The 18,353-nt window shown below is 43.4% G+C and overlaps 1 protein-coding gene across 1 annotated transcript in view; it reads right to left on the minus strand.

Annotated features, from left to right (window-relative positions):
- Nucleotides 1–18,353, minus strand: part of LOC145409658 (dynein axonemal intermediate chain 2-like) — a 46,433-nt gene that overhangs the window by 25,592 nt on the left and 2,488 nt on the right. The window contains exons 2-5 of the mRNA XM_080280010.1: nucleotides 17,227–17,367; nucleotides 14,339–14,500; nucleotides 4,677–4,938; nucleotides 2,969–3,061 (exon numbers count right to left, since the gene is read on the minus strand). Coding sequence (XP_080136136.1) covers nucleotides 2,969–3,061; nucleotides 4,677–4,938; nucleotides 14,339–14,500; nucleotides 17,227–17,367 — 658 coding nt within the window. The remainder of the gene's footprint in view (nucleotides 1–2,968; nucleotides 3,062–4,676; nucleotides 4,939–14,338; nucleotides 14,501–17,226; nucleotides 17,368–18,353) is intronic.

The raw sequence follows: 18,353 nt of genomic DNA on the forward strand, positions 1-18,353 counted from the left end.
GTCTGTGTCTCTCTTTCTCGGTCTGCCTCTCCGTCTATCTGTCAGTCTGTCTGAATCTAGATCTATATACCTATCTATCTATGCATCAATCTGTCTATCTATCTGCCTGTCTATCTACCTATTTATCTATCTCTCAATAGCCAGACGCCTCAGACCCTGGAGAGAGTTGCTTTAAGTAAATCTCCATGTCACCCTTTCCTCCACCACCAACTTACCCTCCCTCCAGCTCACTCCACTCTCTCTCTCTCTCATCATGTTTTCCATATATCGCCTACATACATACATACATACACATAAACATATAATATGATAGACATGCATGTGCTTCTTTAGACAGATAGATAGACAGACAGATAGATAAATAGATAAACACTCTTCCTTCTCTCTATTCTTCCCTCTCTGATCCTGATCCTTCTTGCTTTCACACGCCTCCCTTTGTTTTATGTCTCTCTCTCTCTCTCTCTCTCTCTCTCTCTCTCTCTCTCTCTCTCTCTCTCTCTCTCTCTCTCTCTCTCTGTATATAATAGATAGATAGATAGATATAGACAAATATTTTCATTCTTCCTCCTTGTTTTTATCGTCTGCTCTTTTCCTCTCCCTCCTTACTTTCCCTCCTTCTGTTTCTCTTCTTTCCTTCTCTCTCCCTCCTTCTGTTCTCCTTCCCACCTTTATTCTCCTCATCCTCATCCTCCTCCTCCCTCTGCTCCTTCATCACCCTCCCTCCCATTCCCATTCCATCCTTACTCTCCTCCTCTCTTCCTTCTCTTCCTTTCTCCTCCTCTTCTTCCGTTATTTCTCCTCCTCCTTCCTCCTCTTCCTCCACTCCTTTTCCTTCTTCCTCCTCTTCTTCCTCATTTCTTTTTCTCCTTCCTCCTCCTCTTCTTCCATTCCCCTTTCTCTTTCTTCTTCCTCGTCCTCCTCATCCTCATCCACTTCTTCTAATTCTTCAGTTCCTTCTCTTTCTTCCTCTTCTTCTTCTACATCTTCTTTCATTCCATCTCCTTCTCCTCTTCCTCCTCCTCCTTTCTCCTCCTCTTCTGCCTTTCCTTTTCCTCCTCCTCCTTCTTCTTCTTCTTCCTCCTCCTTTTCCTCCTCCTCCTTCTTCTTCTTCTTCTTCCTCCTTTTCCTCCTCCTCCTCCTTCTTCTTCTTCTTCCTCCTCCTTTTCCTCCACGCCTGCTCCCTCTCCTTCAGTAATCCTCCTCTTCTATTTCCCTTCCTCCCTGTAATCTCGTTTTCTCTTAATCTCTCTTATTTTACTGCTGTCCTAATCCCCAGTTTCACTTCCCTCCATTCGCCTCTCAGTCTCATTTCTTCCTCCTCCTCCTCCTTCTCCTCCTGTGTAATCCATGTGTGTAATCCTCCTCCTTCTCCTCCTCCTCCTCCTCCTCCTCCTCCTCCTTCTCCTCTTCAGTCTCATCCTTTTCTTCGTCATCCTCCTAATCCTCATCCTCACCCTCATCCTCCTCATCCTCATTTCTCCTTCTTACTCTCCTCCTTCTCCTTTTCTCCTCCCCCTCCTTCTCCTCCTCTTCCTACATCTCCTTCGCCTCTTCTTCACCTCCTCCTTCTCTTCTTCCTTCTCTTCCTCCTCCTCCTCCTCTTCTTCCTCCTATCTTTGTTTTGCTCTCTGTCATCCGCACTTCCTCTCATCCTTTTTCCTCCTCCCCCCCGTCGCCTCTCGCTTTCATTTCCTCCTCCTCCTCCGCATTTTCTCATCTCTCTCTCTCTCTCTCTCTCTCTCTCTCTCTCTCTCTCTCTCTCTCTCTCTCTCTCTCTCTCTCTCTCTCTCTCTCTCTCAAATAGACGCCTGGTGGTTTAGTGGATTTTAGGGCTCCAACCAAATGTGGCCAAAAAAAAAATAATAATAATTGAAATAGGAGGCATGGTTGGATTTTCCTCGTATAATACCGCTCAAGGAGAAGCAACTGGTCACTCTCCCCTTAAACGTGGGGATAAGTAGCCTAGCCCAGGGTCCCTACGCTTCTGGGGGGACAATAAAGGAGTGGGTAACGGGTGAATGGACTAGTTAACCCATTCAGTACAATGATTTATTTTTTATTGGTGGGTGGGGGAGTCTTCTTGCATCATTATCCTCACTACCTTCACTATTATTATTACCTTTGACTCACAGAATTAGATGATGGATGGGTGAATAATTTTGCTTCACTATCCTCACTATCTTCAGTACCAATATCTTTGACTCACAGAATTAGATTATGGATGGGTGAATAATCTTGATTCACTATCCTCAGTATCATCATTATCTTTGACTCACTGGATTAGATATGGTCATAGCCTTCCTTGTAAATCCATTCCTTTGTGCCTCTTTATATATCTTCTTTACCATATTCAGCTCACAAATCAGATACCATAGTCATAGCCTTCTTTGTAAACCACTATCCTTTGTAATCTTAATCTGACGTATTTCTTTGTACTCCCTGCTTAACATCTTCAATTCAGAGTTAAATACCATACTCCAAGTCCTCTATGTAAAGCTGCCATCATTTGTATTCCTTTGTACTCTCTCCTTAAAATTTGAGTACAATACTCGTGCTTTTCTGTCATAATACTTCCCTTGTACTCCTCTGTATTCCTTTGTATTCCATTTCATCTCAGAATTAAAAGCCATACTCCTAGTCCTCTCAGTAAGTTTGCCATCCTTTGTACTCCTTTGTATTCCTTTCTACTCTTACCATCCTCTCTTCCTTAATCTGATCTCAATTCTGTTTTCCCTCTACACCATCTTCCAACACAACATCCAATGCATATAAAACGAAGAAGTGCGATTGCGATCAAGGAGGAAGACGAATGAGGAAGAAAACTCGATACAAGATGTGGGTGAGTGACTGAGGATGTGTATGCGGAGGGAAACAAAGGAAAGACTGAGGAGAAAAATTAGAAAGGTTTGATACCACCGCGACCACAACTACTACCACAACTACCACAATTACCACCATCAGCACCCACCTGCCGCCAGCACACTGTTGTCTTTGCTGTTGTATTGAAGACACTGCAGCCACGAAGGTCCAGTCAGCTCCAGCTCAGGGTGGCTGCTGGTGTCTGTGGGGATTGGGGATTGGTTGATTGGTTGACTGGGGATTGGTTGGTTGGTTGACTGGGGACTGATTGATTGGGGATTGGTTGATTGGTTGACTGGGGATTGGTTGGTTGGTTGACTGGGGATTGATTGATTGGGGATTGGTTGATTGGGGATTGATTGATTGGGGATTGGTTGATTGATTGATTAGGGATTGGTTGATTGATTGATTAGGGATTGCTTGATTGCTTGATTGGGGATTGGTTGATTAGGAATTGATTGATTTGGGACTGATTGATTTGGAATTAGTTGATTGATTGATTGATTGATTAGGGATTAGTTGACTGATTGACTGATTAAAGGAAATACACTACCAGGGTCATATGCCGCCTGGATTGGGGATTGGGGATTACTCGAGAGGGATTACTGATACGTTAAAAGGTGATTAGTGGAGATCAGGGATTGGGAGTCTTTGAAATGACGATCTAGTTATTGTCTAGTAAAAATTGATTGGTTTAGTGGGTGATTTGAAGGTGAATGAAGATTGGGATTAGGGTGATTGGTAAATTTGTTGATTGGGGAAAATAAAAAATGTAAAAAGAAATAGGTTAAAAGGAAAGCAAGCAACAGCAGACTTTATGATCCTCTGTCTCTTTGTTACAGAAAAAAAAAAAACAGTGACTATGATATCTATTCCTATGAGTTTTGAATTGAGAAAAATTGGCGATTGGTTGATTAGATGAGACGATTTGTTGACTGGTTGAACTGGGGGTGATTGATGGTGATTTAGAGGTGATTTGGTTTGGTTGACTGGGATACGAATGATTTTCTAAAGGGTGCTTGGTTGACTAGGAAAATAGGGAGTGATTGGTGGTGATTTAGAGGTGATTTGGATTGGTTGTCTGGGATACAAGTGGTTTTCTAAAGGGTGCTTGGTTGATTGGGAAAGTAGGGAGTGACTGGTGGTGGTACGGTAGAAAATTGGTTTATGTGGGGAGTAGATGCGTCCTCATGGGGAGAAAAGAGCATTATGGGGTATACACATCCATGGGGGAAAATAAATCTTGAGGGAAACTAATACAGATGCAGGGGGGAAATTTGGGTTCATGGGAAAATTAGGTCCACAGGGTAAAATACGCTCATAGGGAAATACGTTCACTGGGAAGCTGGTCCATGGGGTGAAAATAGGAGCATAGAGGGGAGATAGGTCCATGAAGTAAAACAATTGGTCCATGAGGAAGTAGGTCCATGGGGTAGAATGGGTCCATGGGGTAGAACAGGTACATGGGGTAGAATAGGCACATGAGGTACAGTACTGTAGGTCCAAGTGGTAGAATAGGTCCATGGAGTAAAATGGATCAAAGAGGGAAATAGGTTAATGGGGAAAATAAGTTCTTGAGGGTACAGTTATTCCACGGGGAAAACAGGTTCATGGATAGGTTCATAGGGACTCATTAGGTCGATGAAGAAAAATACGTCCATGGATGAATAAGGTAAACAGACAGGTGATAATATAGGTCAATGAGAGAGCATTGATCCAAGCAAGAAGAGGTCCATGAGAGAAACAGGTGAGTGGGAGGTGTGTAGAGAGGTGTAGAGGGGTGTAGCTGCCCACAACCATCATCATCATCAACTCACTAATGTCCCAGATATAAGACTCCTTGGGTATATCCGAAGTCAGCCCCATGAACTTCGAAGAGGAGTAGGCAGCAGCAATCTTGTGTCCCCCCTCAGGAGAAAAGTCCAGCCCCGTCACCATCCTGCACCCGCCGTGGGGGTCCCGGATCACGTTCACTGTCTTCATCGGTTCCGGAGCTTCGATGGTTGGGGTCTCGTCGTCCTCGAAATACATCTCGTAAATGTCGATAGCATTGTTCTGGCGGATGCAGTGTTCGATTTTCTGGAAGGAGTTGGAAAGGGAATTGATGGATCCTGTATATCTGAAGGGACCGAGGTGTTCTTTTATGAAGGAAGAATGCAAGTAGAAATGGAGGAAATTATAAAAGAGGGTTATATTGTCTCCTGTGTTGGCTGCCTTATTGTGGTGGACGCAATGCTCGATGTTCTAGAAGAGAGAGATTTAAAGAGAGAATTAGGAAGTTATCTTGAGGCAATGGGGTTATTATAATGAGGGGAATTGATAAAGAAAACAAAGGGAAAAATTCTCCATCTCGTACATATCGATGACGTTGCAGTGCTCGACTTTCTAGGGGAGATGGGATTATGAGGATTAGATTTTGTACTCAGGTGGATTTCTGGAGGCGGTAGGGATTTGGTTATGACAGAAATAAAACAGGGAGAAGTGGGAGAAAAGATTCGTTTGTCTGATGTGTGGATAGTGTTGCTCTCCCTCATGGAATGCTAGATTTTCTGAAAGGGAACGATTTAAAGAAACAGGGATTTGGGTGTTTTTTAGAAGTAACATGGAAGAACTAGACAGCATTCAGAGAGCACGTACCTCCACCAGTCCCAATATATATTTTTTTTTTACTGCTGTATTTCCTCTTTCCTGCCAATCTAAAACTTTTACGGTCATCTAACCAATTAATTTTACGGTCTTAGTCTGCCGTGTTACACTATCTCACAGATGGCGTACCTCCCCCAACGCTAGTCAAATTGATTACATTTACTGCATCCGGATCCGGATCCTCCTCAATATCTAATCAACACTACTGACCCACTGCCCACCTACCCACCATATTTCACTGAAGTCCAACAACAACTTTTAGAGGTATCTTGTAAGTAAGCAGACAATCAGATACACAGACAGACATTCTCTTTCGTATACTCGTACGGTGTATACGGATTTTGACGCGTCTGAATTTGCCCTAATTGAGCTACAGTTAGGTGCAGTTTTGTCATATGAATGATCAATCAGCTGAATAACCTTTACTAGTTCCAGTTATATGATTCATCAGTTAATACTCGTATAAATTATGTTCACTGAACCCTGCCCTCAAATATAGGTGTGAGTTTCCGCTCGCCCGGCCTGCTCCGTTCCAGCCCTCCGGAAAACGTCATCAGGTACTGTACACCGGAAAACGCGTAGTTCCAATCTGAACCAACAGAAAGACACCAGGAAAATCAACTTTTTTTTGCAATATCAGCAGTGTTTTGCAAAATTTTAAAAACTGTAATGTACGTACCTGAATTCACCGTAAAAAATCATACCTGTTAGAATCTGGTTGGAGAGATCTAAGTGCATTCCCTCGATTTCCACAGAGGACAGACAGACAGAAATACAGACATTCTCCTTTATATATATATACAGAAAATCAAAAGTGCTCCAAAGATGGCAATAAAAAATTAGGGGTTTGTATTCCACTGTACGATGTAAGGTTTAAACATACGGCCCTTAGGCTTAGGTGGATCGGTGGAAGGAATGTGAATACTTATGTGATAAAGACTGTGTTTGCGGCTTAACCCCGGTCTGTTTGAGTAGACCCGTCGACCACAAGTATGCAAGTGCTTCTGTGAGGCCATCATACATGTACAGTACAGTACACACATCGATCCGACTCCACCTAGTGGTAGACAGCGCCTCACCAGGGTCAGACAAAGATCCTTCCCAAGGCAAGGTGCTGGGAAAAATGAGGAGGTTTGGCACTCGGGTGGACGCCGCCACTGCATCAATCGAGGTGCACAGCGCCACCACATGTAGGCTTCTTTCCAGCACAAGTCATGAGGTAAAATGAGTGCATGGGGAAAAAATGTTACGTGGCCGTCACGTAATTATGCCGCTTACTTTTTGTCGGTCAGGGTGCATGGATCCGATAGGAAAGAAGGTTCACGTCGTTCATATGGTATTGTTCAGGCACATGATGTGGTCAGGTGGTTAGAATGTACCAGCAGGAGCGAGGGCTTTCTAGAAGTCCGATGCCAACTGGAGACTGAAGACTTTTCGATCATAATAATGCCATCAAGGGAAGTAGGCTGGTCATCTACTTTTAAATGTACTGGACCATGTAGCCTAGCCTCGGCCCCCTACGCTTCCAGGAGGGTAATGTGGGATTAGATGGTAAAGAGGAGGGAGTTATGTAAAAATCTTGAGGCAATGGAATCATCTATGGGGAAATATGAAAGCAAAAAGAAAGACAAATGGGATATTAATATGTCTCGTATGGAAGTACTGTTTTGTTGACGGCGGTAATCAGTATTTTTTTTTTTTTTCGTTTCGTTTCATTTATAAAGGCTCTATCATGTTTACATACGTCGACCTTGATCATCTAGTGGCAGTTTTCCACCCTGTTCGATCTCTAGCATCCTCTCTGTTCAGGTCTTCATCCTTTAGGTCACAGTACATGACCTCAGGGGTAAAGGAGTGAATAGAGTGGCTGCTAAGAGAAGGAACTAGAAAGATTATGATTTTATGTGGATATTTGGGAATAGTGAGGAGTTTTCGATGAGGGAGCACCTCAAAGAACGAGAGTGGCCGTCAGTCACTCACAAAGGTTTTTCGGAAATAAGTGAAAATCTGGAAAAAAAACAAAACAAAAAATTGTCTCTTGTGTCGATGGTGTACTTAAGTGGATGTTTCAAAAGAAGGATGTTGAAAGGTGTATATATTAATCTATTTATCTATCTGTCTATCTGTTTATCTACCTATCTACCTATCTATCTGTCTATCTATCTATCTATCCATCTATCTAATGTCAAGCGCCTTAATCCTGGAAGGGGTGGCCACAAACAAATGGCCTCCACATCGCCCAGTCCTCTACCGTTTTGCTGCCCTCCCTCCAGATTACATCCTTCTCTCTCGTATATCTCTCGACTCTCTCACCATCCCTTCCTTGGTCTCCCTGTCCTCCTCTTCCCCTCCACTTCACGCACATACACTCTTCTAGTCAGTCTCTCACTCTCCATCCTCTCCACATGGCCAAAGCATCTCATAGTATTTCTCTTGACACTTTGGTAAATTTAAAAAAGAAAGAAAAAGTGAATCAAGTTAATAGGTTAAGGAGAGAACTTAGAAAAGAGAAAAAAGAGTGCAAAGGAGATGGGAGAATTATTAGAATTAGGTCAAAATTTAGAAGAGAGAGAGAGAGAGAGAGAGAGAGAGAGAGAGAGGAGAGCAGAGGAGAGAAAGTTATCAGATTTATAGTTACAAGAGGGAAAATTATTAGCTTTAGAATTTATACGGAGAAATGAGGGCATGGAAGAGGGGAGAATTTAGAAGAGGGAGAGAAGAGAGCAAGAGAGAGAGGGGAGAGAATTTAGAAGAGGGAGAGAAGAGAGCAAGAGAGAGAGAGAGGGGAGAATTTAGAAGAGGGAAAAAAGAGAGCAAAGGAGATGGGAGAATTCTTAGCTTTAGGTTAGAAATTATATGGAGAAAAGAGGGCATGGGAGAGGAAAGAATTTAGAAGAGAGAGAGAGAGAGAGAGAGAGAGAGAGAGAGGGAGGGAGGGAGGGAGGGAGGGAGACAGACAGACAGACAGACAGAGGGAGAGAAGAGAGCAGGGAAGAATGGAGAATTTAGAAAAGGGAGAGAAGAGAGCAAGAGAGAGGGGAGAATTTAGAAGAGGGAGAAAAGAGGACAAGGGAGAGGGGAGAATTATTGGCTTATGTGGATGGGGCTGTGCTGGTCATCTGTCAACTGGAGGACCTGGCTTCAATTTCTGAGAGTAGGAGTAAGATTTTTCATGGAGCTGTCGTGTGTGTGTGTGTGTGTGTGTGTGTGTGTGTGTGTGCGTGTGTGTGAGTGTGAGTGTGAGTGTGAGTGTAAGAGTGAGAGGGAGAGGGAGAGGGAGGGAGTCAGCAAGTTATTGAAAGTGAGAAAAGGAAAGTTAGAAAGAATATAGCAGTTCACAGGGAGGAGATAGGCCCATACGTCTTTGGAATAGCTTTCCATGGGAGAGAGAGAGAGAGAGAGAGGTTCATAGATAGATAGACAGGTAGATAGAAAGACAGATAGATAGATTACCAACATTATTAAGAGTATGCAGAATAGTCATCACACAACTGTCATACACTGACATACTTCTATACAAATTGCTAGTTTGGTTAATGAACATACAAGAACATAGACCCACGAGTCTTGTATGTTTGTGTAGCTTATTCCTTGATCCTATTAATCCCTTTAAAAGATAGAAAAAAAGAAGATGAAATAAATAAGTAGGTGTCTTAGGGTATCTAGCCAAGGAGATTTTGTACCAAGACTGAAGCGAATTTGTGAAGAAATAAAGAAGAGAAATAAGAAAGTAAAGAGAAAGAAAATAAATAAAATGAGCAAAAATGGTAGGTCTCCATACTATTGTGTAAAGACCTAAATATATCTACAGTATCTATTTGTCTGTCTATCTATTTATCTATCTATAGCCAGACGCCTTAATCCCGTAAGGGGTGGCCACAAACAAATAGCCTCCATGTCACGCTGTCCCCTGCCATTTCGCTGCCCTCCCCCCAGCTTACACCCCCTTCTCTCACATATCTCTCTACTCCATCCCTCCATCATCTCGGTCTCCCCCTCCCGCTCCCACCCCTTCCACCTCAGTCATATTCACTCTCCTAGTTAGTCTCTCACTCGCCATTTTCTCTACATGGCCAAACCACCTCAGTATATTTCTCCCAACGCTTTCTATCATATCCAGTTCCACACTACAACGTTCCTTCACTTTCTCATTTGTCAGTCTGTCTTTCCATGCAGCTCCACACGCTCCTGTCAAATGAAACGCCGAGAACTCTGGCCCTGAGCTGCTGGTGCAAATCGTCGCTCGGTATGCCTCCACCAAGCCTTGCACACAGACTCGTCATACAGCCTCCATGACCTTGCTGACCTAACCAGTTCATCGTCCCTTCATACTGTATCACTGACAAAAGTTAGGTCGAAATCCGTCGAGGGGTGCATGAGATACCACACCCACAAGGATAAATTAAGTCGACCTCATGTCCTTGACCTTTGACCCGTTGACCTTGCTGACCTAATCATTTTATCATCTTCTCATACTGCATCGCTGGCAAAAGTTTGGTAGAAATCCGTCGATGGGATCAGGAGATATCGCGCCTACAATTGTGTTACGGACGCACGGACCCACGCACCCACAGACAGAGAGACCAAGCACATAATGTCGCCTCCAAAACAGGTGCTCGGAGACATAACTCATTTCCACTGCTCTCACTCTTGACTTGTTTCCCTCCAACAAGATGTAACGTTCTCTTCCATACGTTAGAGTGGAGGTCACAATAATGTCATGCGGTGGCTTTACTTCCATGCTCACTTCCCTGTTTTTTATCACTGCTTTCGATGAACCAGCAAATCTTTCTTCCCTGTTGTGCCTCTTCAAGCGCTTCATTCTCCAAACTTCCTTCCTTCCTCATCACACTACCCAAGTACTAACGCACTCACATTCTCCATTTCCCCGCTCGGCCAGTCCACGCATACTTCCCTTTGTGGCATTTCCTGGTCGTAATACCTCTTCTTGGGGCTTTGTGACAGTTGGACCATTAGGTTGATGTTGAACCCTTACAGAGAAAGTGAGAGAGAGAAACATTCCTTTAGTTCGGCTTTCACGACAACAATACTCCCGACTTTGTGGTTTCTGTGTGTGTGTGTGTGTGTGTGTGTGTGTGTGTGTGTGTGTGTGTGTGTGTGTGTGTGTGTGTCCCTCACTTTCTTCCTCTCTGTCTATCTCCCTGCCTATCTTCCTGCTTACCTCCCTAATTACCTCCCTATCTTCCTCTCTGCCTGTCTCCCTGTCTACTTCCCTGCCTGTCTCTCTGCTACTCCCTTGCCAATCTCCCTATCTCCCTGTCTGTCTATCTACCACCCTGACTATCTTGCTACCTATCTCCCTGCTACCCCCCTGCCTACCTCCCTGCCTACCTCCCTGACTATCTCCCTGGTTACCTCCCTACCTACCTCCCTACTATCTCTCTGCCTACCTCCCTGCCAGTCTCCGTGCCTACCTCCCTGTCTGTCTCCCTGCCTATCTCCCTGTCTACCTCCCTGTCTACCTCCCTCCCTATCTTGCTGCCTGACTCCCTGGCTATCTCAGCCCCTACCTTCCTGCCTACCTCCCTACCTATCTTGCTTCTGCCTCCCTGCCTACCTTCCTACCTACCTTCCTGCCTACGTACCTTTCTACTTCCCTGCCTATCTAGCTTCTGTCTCCCTCCCTATATCCCTGTCTTCCTTCCTGCCTACCTCTCTTCTCCCTTTCTTCCTCCTTTCCTATCCGATCCTCCTTTAATCACCCTGCCTACCCTCTCCTCCCTCCCTACATTTTTCCTCCCTTTTTTCCTTTCACCCTTAATTCTTCCTACCTCCCTGCCTCTCACCCCTTCCCGACGCCCTTCCTCCCTTCCTGCCAACTCCAATCCTGCCTACCCTCTTCTACCTCCCTTGTTTTATTCCTCCGTTTCTGCCTACCTCATCAAGCCTACACCCTTTCTGCCTTCCTGCCTTCCTGCCTGACCCCTTCATTTCTACCGGTATTTTTCCTCTCTGCCTTTTCCTCTGCCTCCGTTCCCCCTGCCTGGCTCTACGTTCCCATTCTGCCTCCCCTCACGCATTTCTGCCCATATTTTCTCACCCCTGCCTCATCCTGCCTACCTCCTTCACCTTGCCCACCTCCCTCACCCTACCTCCTACCCCCCTCAGCTCTGCCTACCTCCCTTAGCCCTGTCTACCTCCCTCACCCTGCCTACCTCCCTCACCCTGCCCTCTCCACTGTCAACACTTCCTTCTTCTTACGCTTCTTTGTGCTTTTGAACAAGCGTGGGATAATAATAGATTGATAGATAAATACATAGACAGAGATAAACAGAAATAGATAGGCAGATAGATAAATAGATAGGAAGACAGACAGACAGATAAATAGACAGATTATAGATATGTGGATTAATTTATAGACAGGAGGCCATCTATCATTTTACTGCAGCAAAAGTTAAATAATTTCCCTTATTTTACAAGAGACCGATATTAGCCCACGGGTTAAGGAAGGCTCCATCTAACCCCTCCAGTGCTTAAAATCTCCCGAGCTGAATAAAATCGTCTGGAGGTAGCGAGAATAAAGTAGCAGACAAAAAAAGATCATAGCATTTGAGGGAAGAATTAATATATATATACCACTGGCATTACTCGACTCTAATTTATATATATATTTTTAGTAAGTTTGAAGAGCTTGTCAAAATGATGATATACTCCAGAAAAAAAAAAAAAAAAAGAGTAAGGACACCAGCTAAATAAAAAAAAAAAAAAACTTATATATATGGCATTTCCAAGTTCAAGGAATTAATCTATGTTGCTCCGCCAGATTGCACTAGGTTACTCTCTCTCTCTCTCTCTCTCTCTCTCTCTCTCTCTCTCTCTCTCTCTCTCTCTCTCTCTCTCTCTCTCAATATTTTTTTTATCGTCTACAGAAGTACAAGAATAAAACAAAAAAAATATAAACTTTGTGGTACAACAGAGGGTAGATTATGTTTCTATCAATTTTTCGACTCTATCACTCCTTTTTTTTTTTTTTTTAGATTCAAATAGCTTGTCATATTTGCAGGACACGCTTCAAATCAGAGCTCATAAATTGGTCTGAAGGTCCAGGGAAATTATTAAAAGGGGGTGGGGGGGATCATGATACGAAAGATGATTGACATTCGTTTCTACAGCATTTTTTTATTCTGAAGTAACTTTACTTACTTATTTATTCATTCATTTACCTATTTATTTGTGTTTAGGTAAGGACAGGTGTTATGCAACAAACTTCATTTACTTTATTTGCAGGTTCAGATACATATATTGATTATCTGCCTTAGTGACTCCCGTGTGGTTGATAGGCACTATACCCTCTTAACTCTAACCTGGCCCAAAATTATCCTCTCTCCATCTTGAATGCTGAGTTGTAACAATAGATTAACACTAGAATAGTCTACAAGGGCAGAAGAAGACAGTGTGCCGCCCTGCATTCCTTCCACATCGCTTCTTCGTGACTAGCATCACATTTTAGATTTAATCCATTGCTCCAGCTCAGAATTCAAGACGGAGAGATGGCAGTTTTAGGCCAAATTAGAGTAAAAAGAATATAGACGATTTTTCTATCCTAATTTTTTTTTTTTAAAGCAACAGACCATCTCATATCCAGGTCTGATTAAAAAAAAAAAAAAATCTATCTATCTATCTATATACCTAGGCTTCTTCCCCCAAGGAAAGGGAGGTAGCCGAGACAGGACGACACACTCCCCATTTACTCATCTATTCAAACACATTCATTCGCATCTTAGTCCCAAAGGGGAGAACGGACAGATCCTCACCGCACCACACCGCACAAGGGTCAACTGCGCAATGCAATCAGTGACATCCGCAGCAGGGCCCGACAGCAGAACTGGTTTACCCCTGCCACATCATAACAGACCCATCCCCTTACCTGCACCTGACCTGACTAGCTGATCAGACCAAATGCGGGAGAATATCCCCTCAGAGCTGCGTCATCACTTATTCGTTCACAAAATCTCTCCATTTATTTCTGTCACGCACAGCCACTCTTCCTTGCTCAACAGACATCCCTCTCGCATCCAGAGCTCTCTTCACACTGTCCATCCATCCTATTCGTGGTCTTCCTCTCAGCCTTACACCTCTTACATCAGATCTAGTTATCTTTTTCACCAATCACTCATTATCCATTCTCTCCATATGCCCAAACCATCGCAACACCCTCTGCTCAACTCCACCAGCCATCTCCCGAACAACTCCAGTTCTCCTTCGCACTTTATCATTTCGCACTCGATCCATACGCGTCACTCCACACATACTCCTCAGACACCTCATCTCCATTACATTCAAACTTTTCCTCTCTGCTACACCCATATTCCATGTTTCAGCCCCATATAATGCAGTCGGTACCACAACACCCTCATACAGCCTTCTCTTTGCATCCATTCTAAGCGAACGACATCTAAACACTTTTTTCATTCCTCCCAGCACCTTTCCTATTTCATTTATTCTGAATTAATTATAGATATTTGAGGTGTCATTTTAAAGTTTCAGATGTCAGTCAGTGTCATTTCCACCCCAGTGATGCGTCCTTCAAATGAAAGGGTACATGATTTTTTTTTTTTTAGTTTTATTATTATTATTATTATTATTATTATTATTATTACTATTATTATTATTATAGGTGTTCTTTTTGGTGGCGGTGTTGCTGCTGTTTGCTATTGTTATTTATATTATTATTATTATTATTATTATTATTATTATTATTATAGACAGACAGCCAGATAGATACAGACAGATAGACAAATGACTAAAGATACATACATAGACAGACATAGATATTTATACCTACACCACATACACCTTCCTCGCCACCCACCTGTCCGAGTTGCAACATGGAGTGTATATAACCATCGTCCTTCTCCACCTTCTTCCTGTACCTGGTCTTATGGTCATCCTCGGTCAGCGATACGTCCCTGGGCCAGCCTCCCTCTGTGTGGTTCATCCCCGTGCTGGCGAAGTCAATGGTCTCTGTGTTTACCTGGGGAAGAGGAGGCAGGTGACCGAGTGAGCAAGAGAGAGAGAAAGATAGAGAGAGGGGGGGACGGGGGAAGGGAGGGAGGCAGACAAACAAACAGACAGACAGAGTGATAGACAGACAGACAGACAGACAGGAGACAGGGTGACAGACAGACAGACAAACAGAGAGACAGGGAGACGGACATACAAACAGACAGGAGACAGGGTGACAGACAGACAGACAGACAGATAGACAGACAGACAGACAGAGACAGAGGGGAAAAGTTAACCCCTTCGGTCTGATGATGTATATTGTTTTTTTTCTTACTATACTCAGATAATTTTGGTCACTACGAACTCTTTTCAAACTGGAAGGGTTAGTTATGATTCCTATTAATTTCTCACTTATAAATGTACCTCCTAATTAAATAAAACAGATTCTAGTAATTAGAAATGAAAATTATAGCACGTGATCGAACTGAAGAGGTTAATGAAGTGCCAAATAGAACCAGAGAGAGAGAGAGAGAGAGAGAGAAAAGAGGGACTCAAAAATGTCTGCCTGGGGTTCCTCGATCTTACTGTGTTTACCCTCAAAATTTTACGTTTTCTGTTTTGTCTGCAATAAGGAAAATGTAATGTTGAAAGAAAACCTCTGAATTTATACTGAGATAAACGTGGCCCTAAAATATCTATATAGTTCAATCAGGCTAATAGTACAATTCATTTCTCTCTACAGCTTAAATAGTAGTGGATTTTTGTGAGGTAGAGCCAGGATTCCATGGGCTGAGAAGAGATGTGAATGGTTGTGTGGCCCTTAGTACTATAGGCATGCTGTTGATAGTTCTCACAGTTTCTTACTTTCCTTTTTCCTGGATCCGACATCACCATATCTTAGGTGTAAAAATGATGATGATGATGATGATGATGATGACGATGAGAGGGTTAGGGTGATGATGATAATGATGATGATGATAAGGAGGGTTAGGGTGATGGCTGATGATGATGATGATGATGATGATGATGATAAGGAGGGTTAGGGTGATGGCTGATGATGATGATGATGATGATGATGATGACTTAAATATTACTAGCTTAACAAGTCTGAAAAACCTTCCTCATGTGAATCTAACCCTGTAGGACTCAAGAGATCTGCTTTGGCTCATTAATCCACTCCACAGTACAACAGAACAATGGATTTCAACACTAAAAGAAAAGTACACAAAAGAGTCTGGAAACAAGAGATCTGTCTGGACCTATTTAGCGTGAAGCGAATCTTTGGTAATTATTGGACGAATTTTCCAGCATTTCGTCTCACGCTTGGGTGGCATTGAATCTACCGCCTTGTTCTTCACCCTCTCATCACGAGGACTTATATTTCACCTTATTCACTGTTCATGTTGTTGTGGCCCCTCTCTCATCTGGAACTCAGTGGACTGCAGGCTTAAGTTCCCCTCCTTCTACAGTCCAATGTCTATTTTTCATGGGATTGGGAGGGCGATGAGACACGTTTGTATGGCTGGGCAGTGGAGCCGACCGGTAATATCAGCAGCACTACATGAAGGCGCCCCTCCCCTGTGCCTTTTTACTTATACTACCTCCTGACGATTTTAAATGCTTTAGAGATTTTTTTTTTTTTTTTACTGGAGGGATTAGATATAGTCTCCCTGGAACCCTACTATGGGTGATATGGAGGCCTTCACGTGGTGGCATCAATATGACCAGGCGCTAGAGCTGCCCAGATATACAAACGTCCTTATGTCCCCTTCCTATCCTCCGAAAGGAGGATGGTGAACTGCAGAAGGACAGCTTGGGTCTGCAGATTACAGGATACGCGTTCAGATTCTCTCTCTCTCTCTCTCTCTCTCTCTCTCTCTCTCTCTCTCTCTCTCTCTCTCTCTCTCTCTCTCTCTCTCTCTCTCAACCATCCCGTCTTCTTTCTCGTCACCAAGCCTTATCGCCTCTTATCTTAGCCATCCTGCCTTTTCACTCAGTCTGCTTCATCTTCTCATCATTTTTCCATCTTCTCCAATCCCTTCCATGTTCGTAAGCTTCTGCACTCCACTCTCAAACGCCATTCTTGTATAATTGCTTCTTTAACTTCTCTGCGATAAAGTGGATTCTGTGCTGGGACGAATGAGGAATAAAAATGTTGGTGCTCTTGTTGATGACGATGAATGTAGAGTATGGATGATGGTGGTGGTGGTGGTGGTGGTGGTGGTGGGTAAAGGGTGGTAGAGTTACGGTGATGATTTATGATGATGATGAGGGTGAGGAGGAGGATTTTGGTGATGATGATGATGATGGTGGTGGTGGTGGTGGTGATGGTAAGGGTAGGGTGATTTATGATGATGATGAGGGTGAGGAAGAGGATTTTGTTGATGATGGTGGAGGTGGTCGTGGTGGTTATGATGGTAGGGTTAGGATGACATATGATGAGGAGGAGGAGGGTTAGGAAGAGGATTTTGATGATGATGGTGATGGTGGTGATGGTGATGATAGGGTTAGATTGTTGACTAATGATGAAGATGGTGAAGATGAGGAGGATGTTGATGATGATTTTGGTGATAATGATGAATAAGACATGAAGGACACTAACGGTAGAGATCTAGGAAAGAGAGTTAGGATGATAACAACGAGGAACACTAAAGACTGTATGATAAAAATGGGAATGGAGAGAGAGAGAGAGAGAGAGAGAGAGATTCACACACACACACACACACACACACACACACACACACACACACTTACCTCATGATGTGACATGCTAGGTACGGCCTGCACGGCAACCTCCTGAGTGGGCAAAGGCACGTACTGTTGGGCAAGCACGGGGTCGGGAGGCACGGACACCAGTAGACGTGCCGGCGTGCGTTGGAACTTGACACTACGACCCTAAACAAAACAAAAAAATGATAAAAAAAAAGTCACAAGATCAGATACACACTCTCATATTATATTCCTCTATGTCCATATCTTTCTCTCTAACACATTTACTCATCATCCCTTCTCAATAGACCTACACTCAAGCAGTTATACTCTCTCATATTTATCATTCCTATTATTCACACTCCATTTACATACATCCATTAGCTTGTCATCCACATCCACATCTCTTGTCATGTTCATCTCTCTACGTTATTATTCTCCTCACATTACATTCCTCGTTGTCTATGATATTTACTCGCTATCCTGGCCATGTGCATCTTCTTACACCCATTCATTTAAAAATCCATTCAGGTAAATACTCTCTGTTTTATATTCCTCGATACCCATTCTTCTCTTCGCAGATATAGGCACTGCCCTTGTCATTTACAACTTTTAACTTCCATTCATTCAGGCTTAACTGAACTTCCACTACAGCCACTTTAAAACACCCTCACTCTCACTTAAATGTCGGGACCAGTTGCCTAGCCCCGGGTTCTTCCTACGCTCCTCATGGGGCAATGTAGGATTGGATGATGGATGGATGGATGGATTAAAACGCCCACGCAACTCTGAATACACCAATCCTGGATGGACGGTGGGTATTAACTCTTAAATGGAGACACGTGGAGGAGTGTAGCATGTAAGAGGATTGGTGGGTTTCAGGGAACGGATTAATTTTATATTTCTGAACCTCCATACCTCGTTTTCTCACATACGAACCCATCTCTCTAGCTTAGTCTCCCGCACGTACAGGGAAACCAATATCTTCCCAGTTCCGTCTGAAGAACATTGCTCACTGGCGAAATACAGTGAAAAACCCTAACTCTACCAATGCGTGTTTCATATTAGTTCGATTTTCCAGCTTTGCATTCGTCAAACTTCGGGAGGATACTTGTGTCTCTCTCTGAACCTTTGTGCTATGCTCCATTAACTTTACCTTGGCCTAAAACTGC

Source organism: Coenobita brevimanus, chromosome 82 (assembly GCF_032717465.1).
Source record: "Coenobita brevimanus isolate Jiangsu-jjx chromosome 82, ASM3271746v2, whole genome shotgun sequence".
NCBI classification, from domain to species: domain Eukaryota; kingdom Metazoa; phylum Arthropoda; class Malacostraca; order Decapoda; family Coenobitidae; genus Coenobita; species Coenobita brevimanus.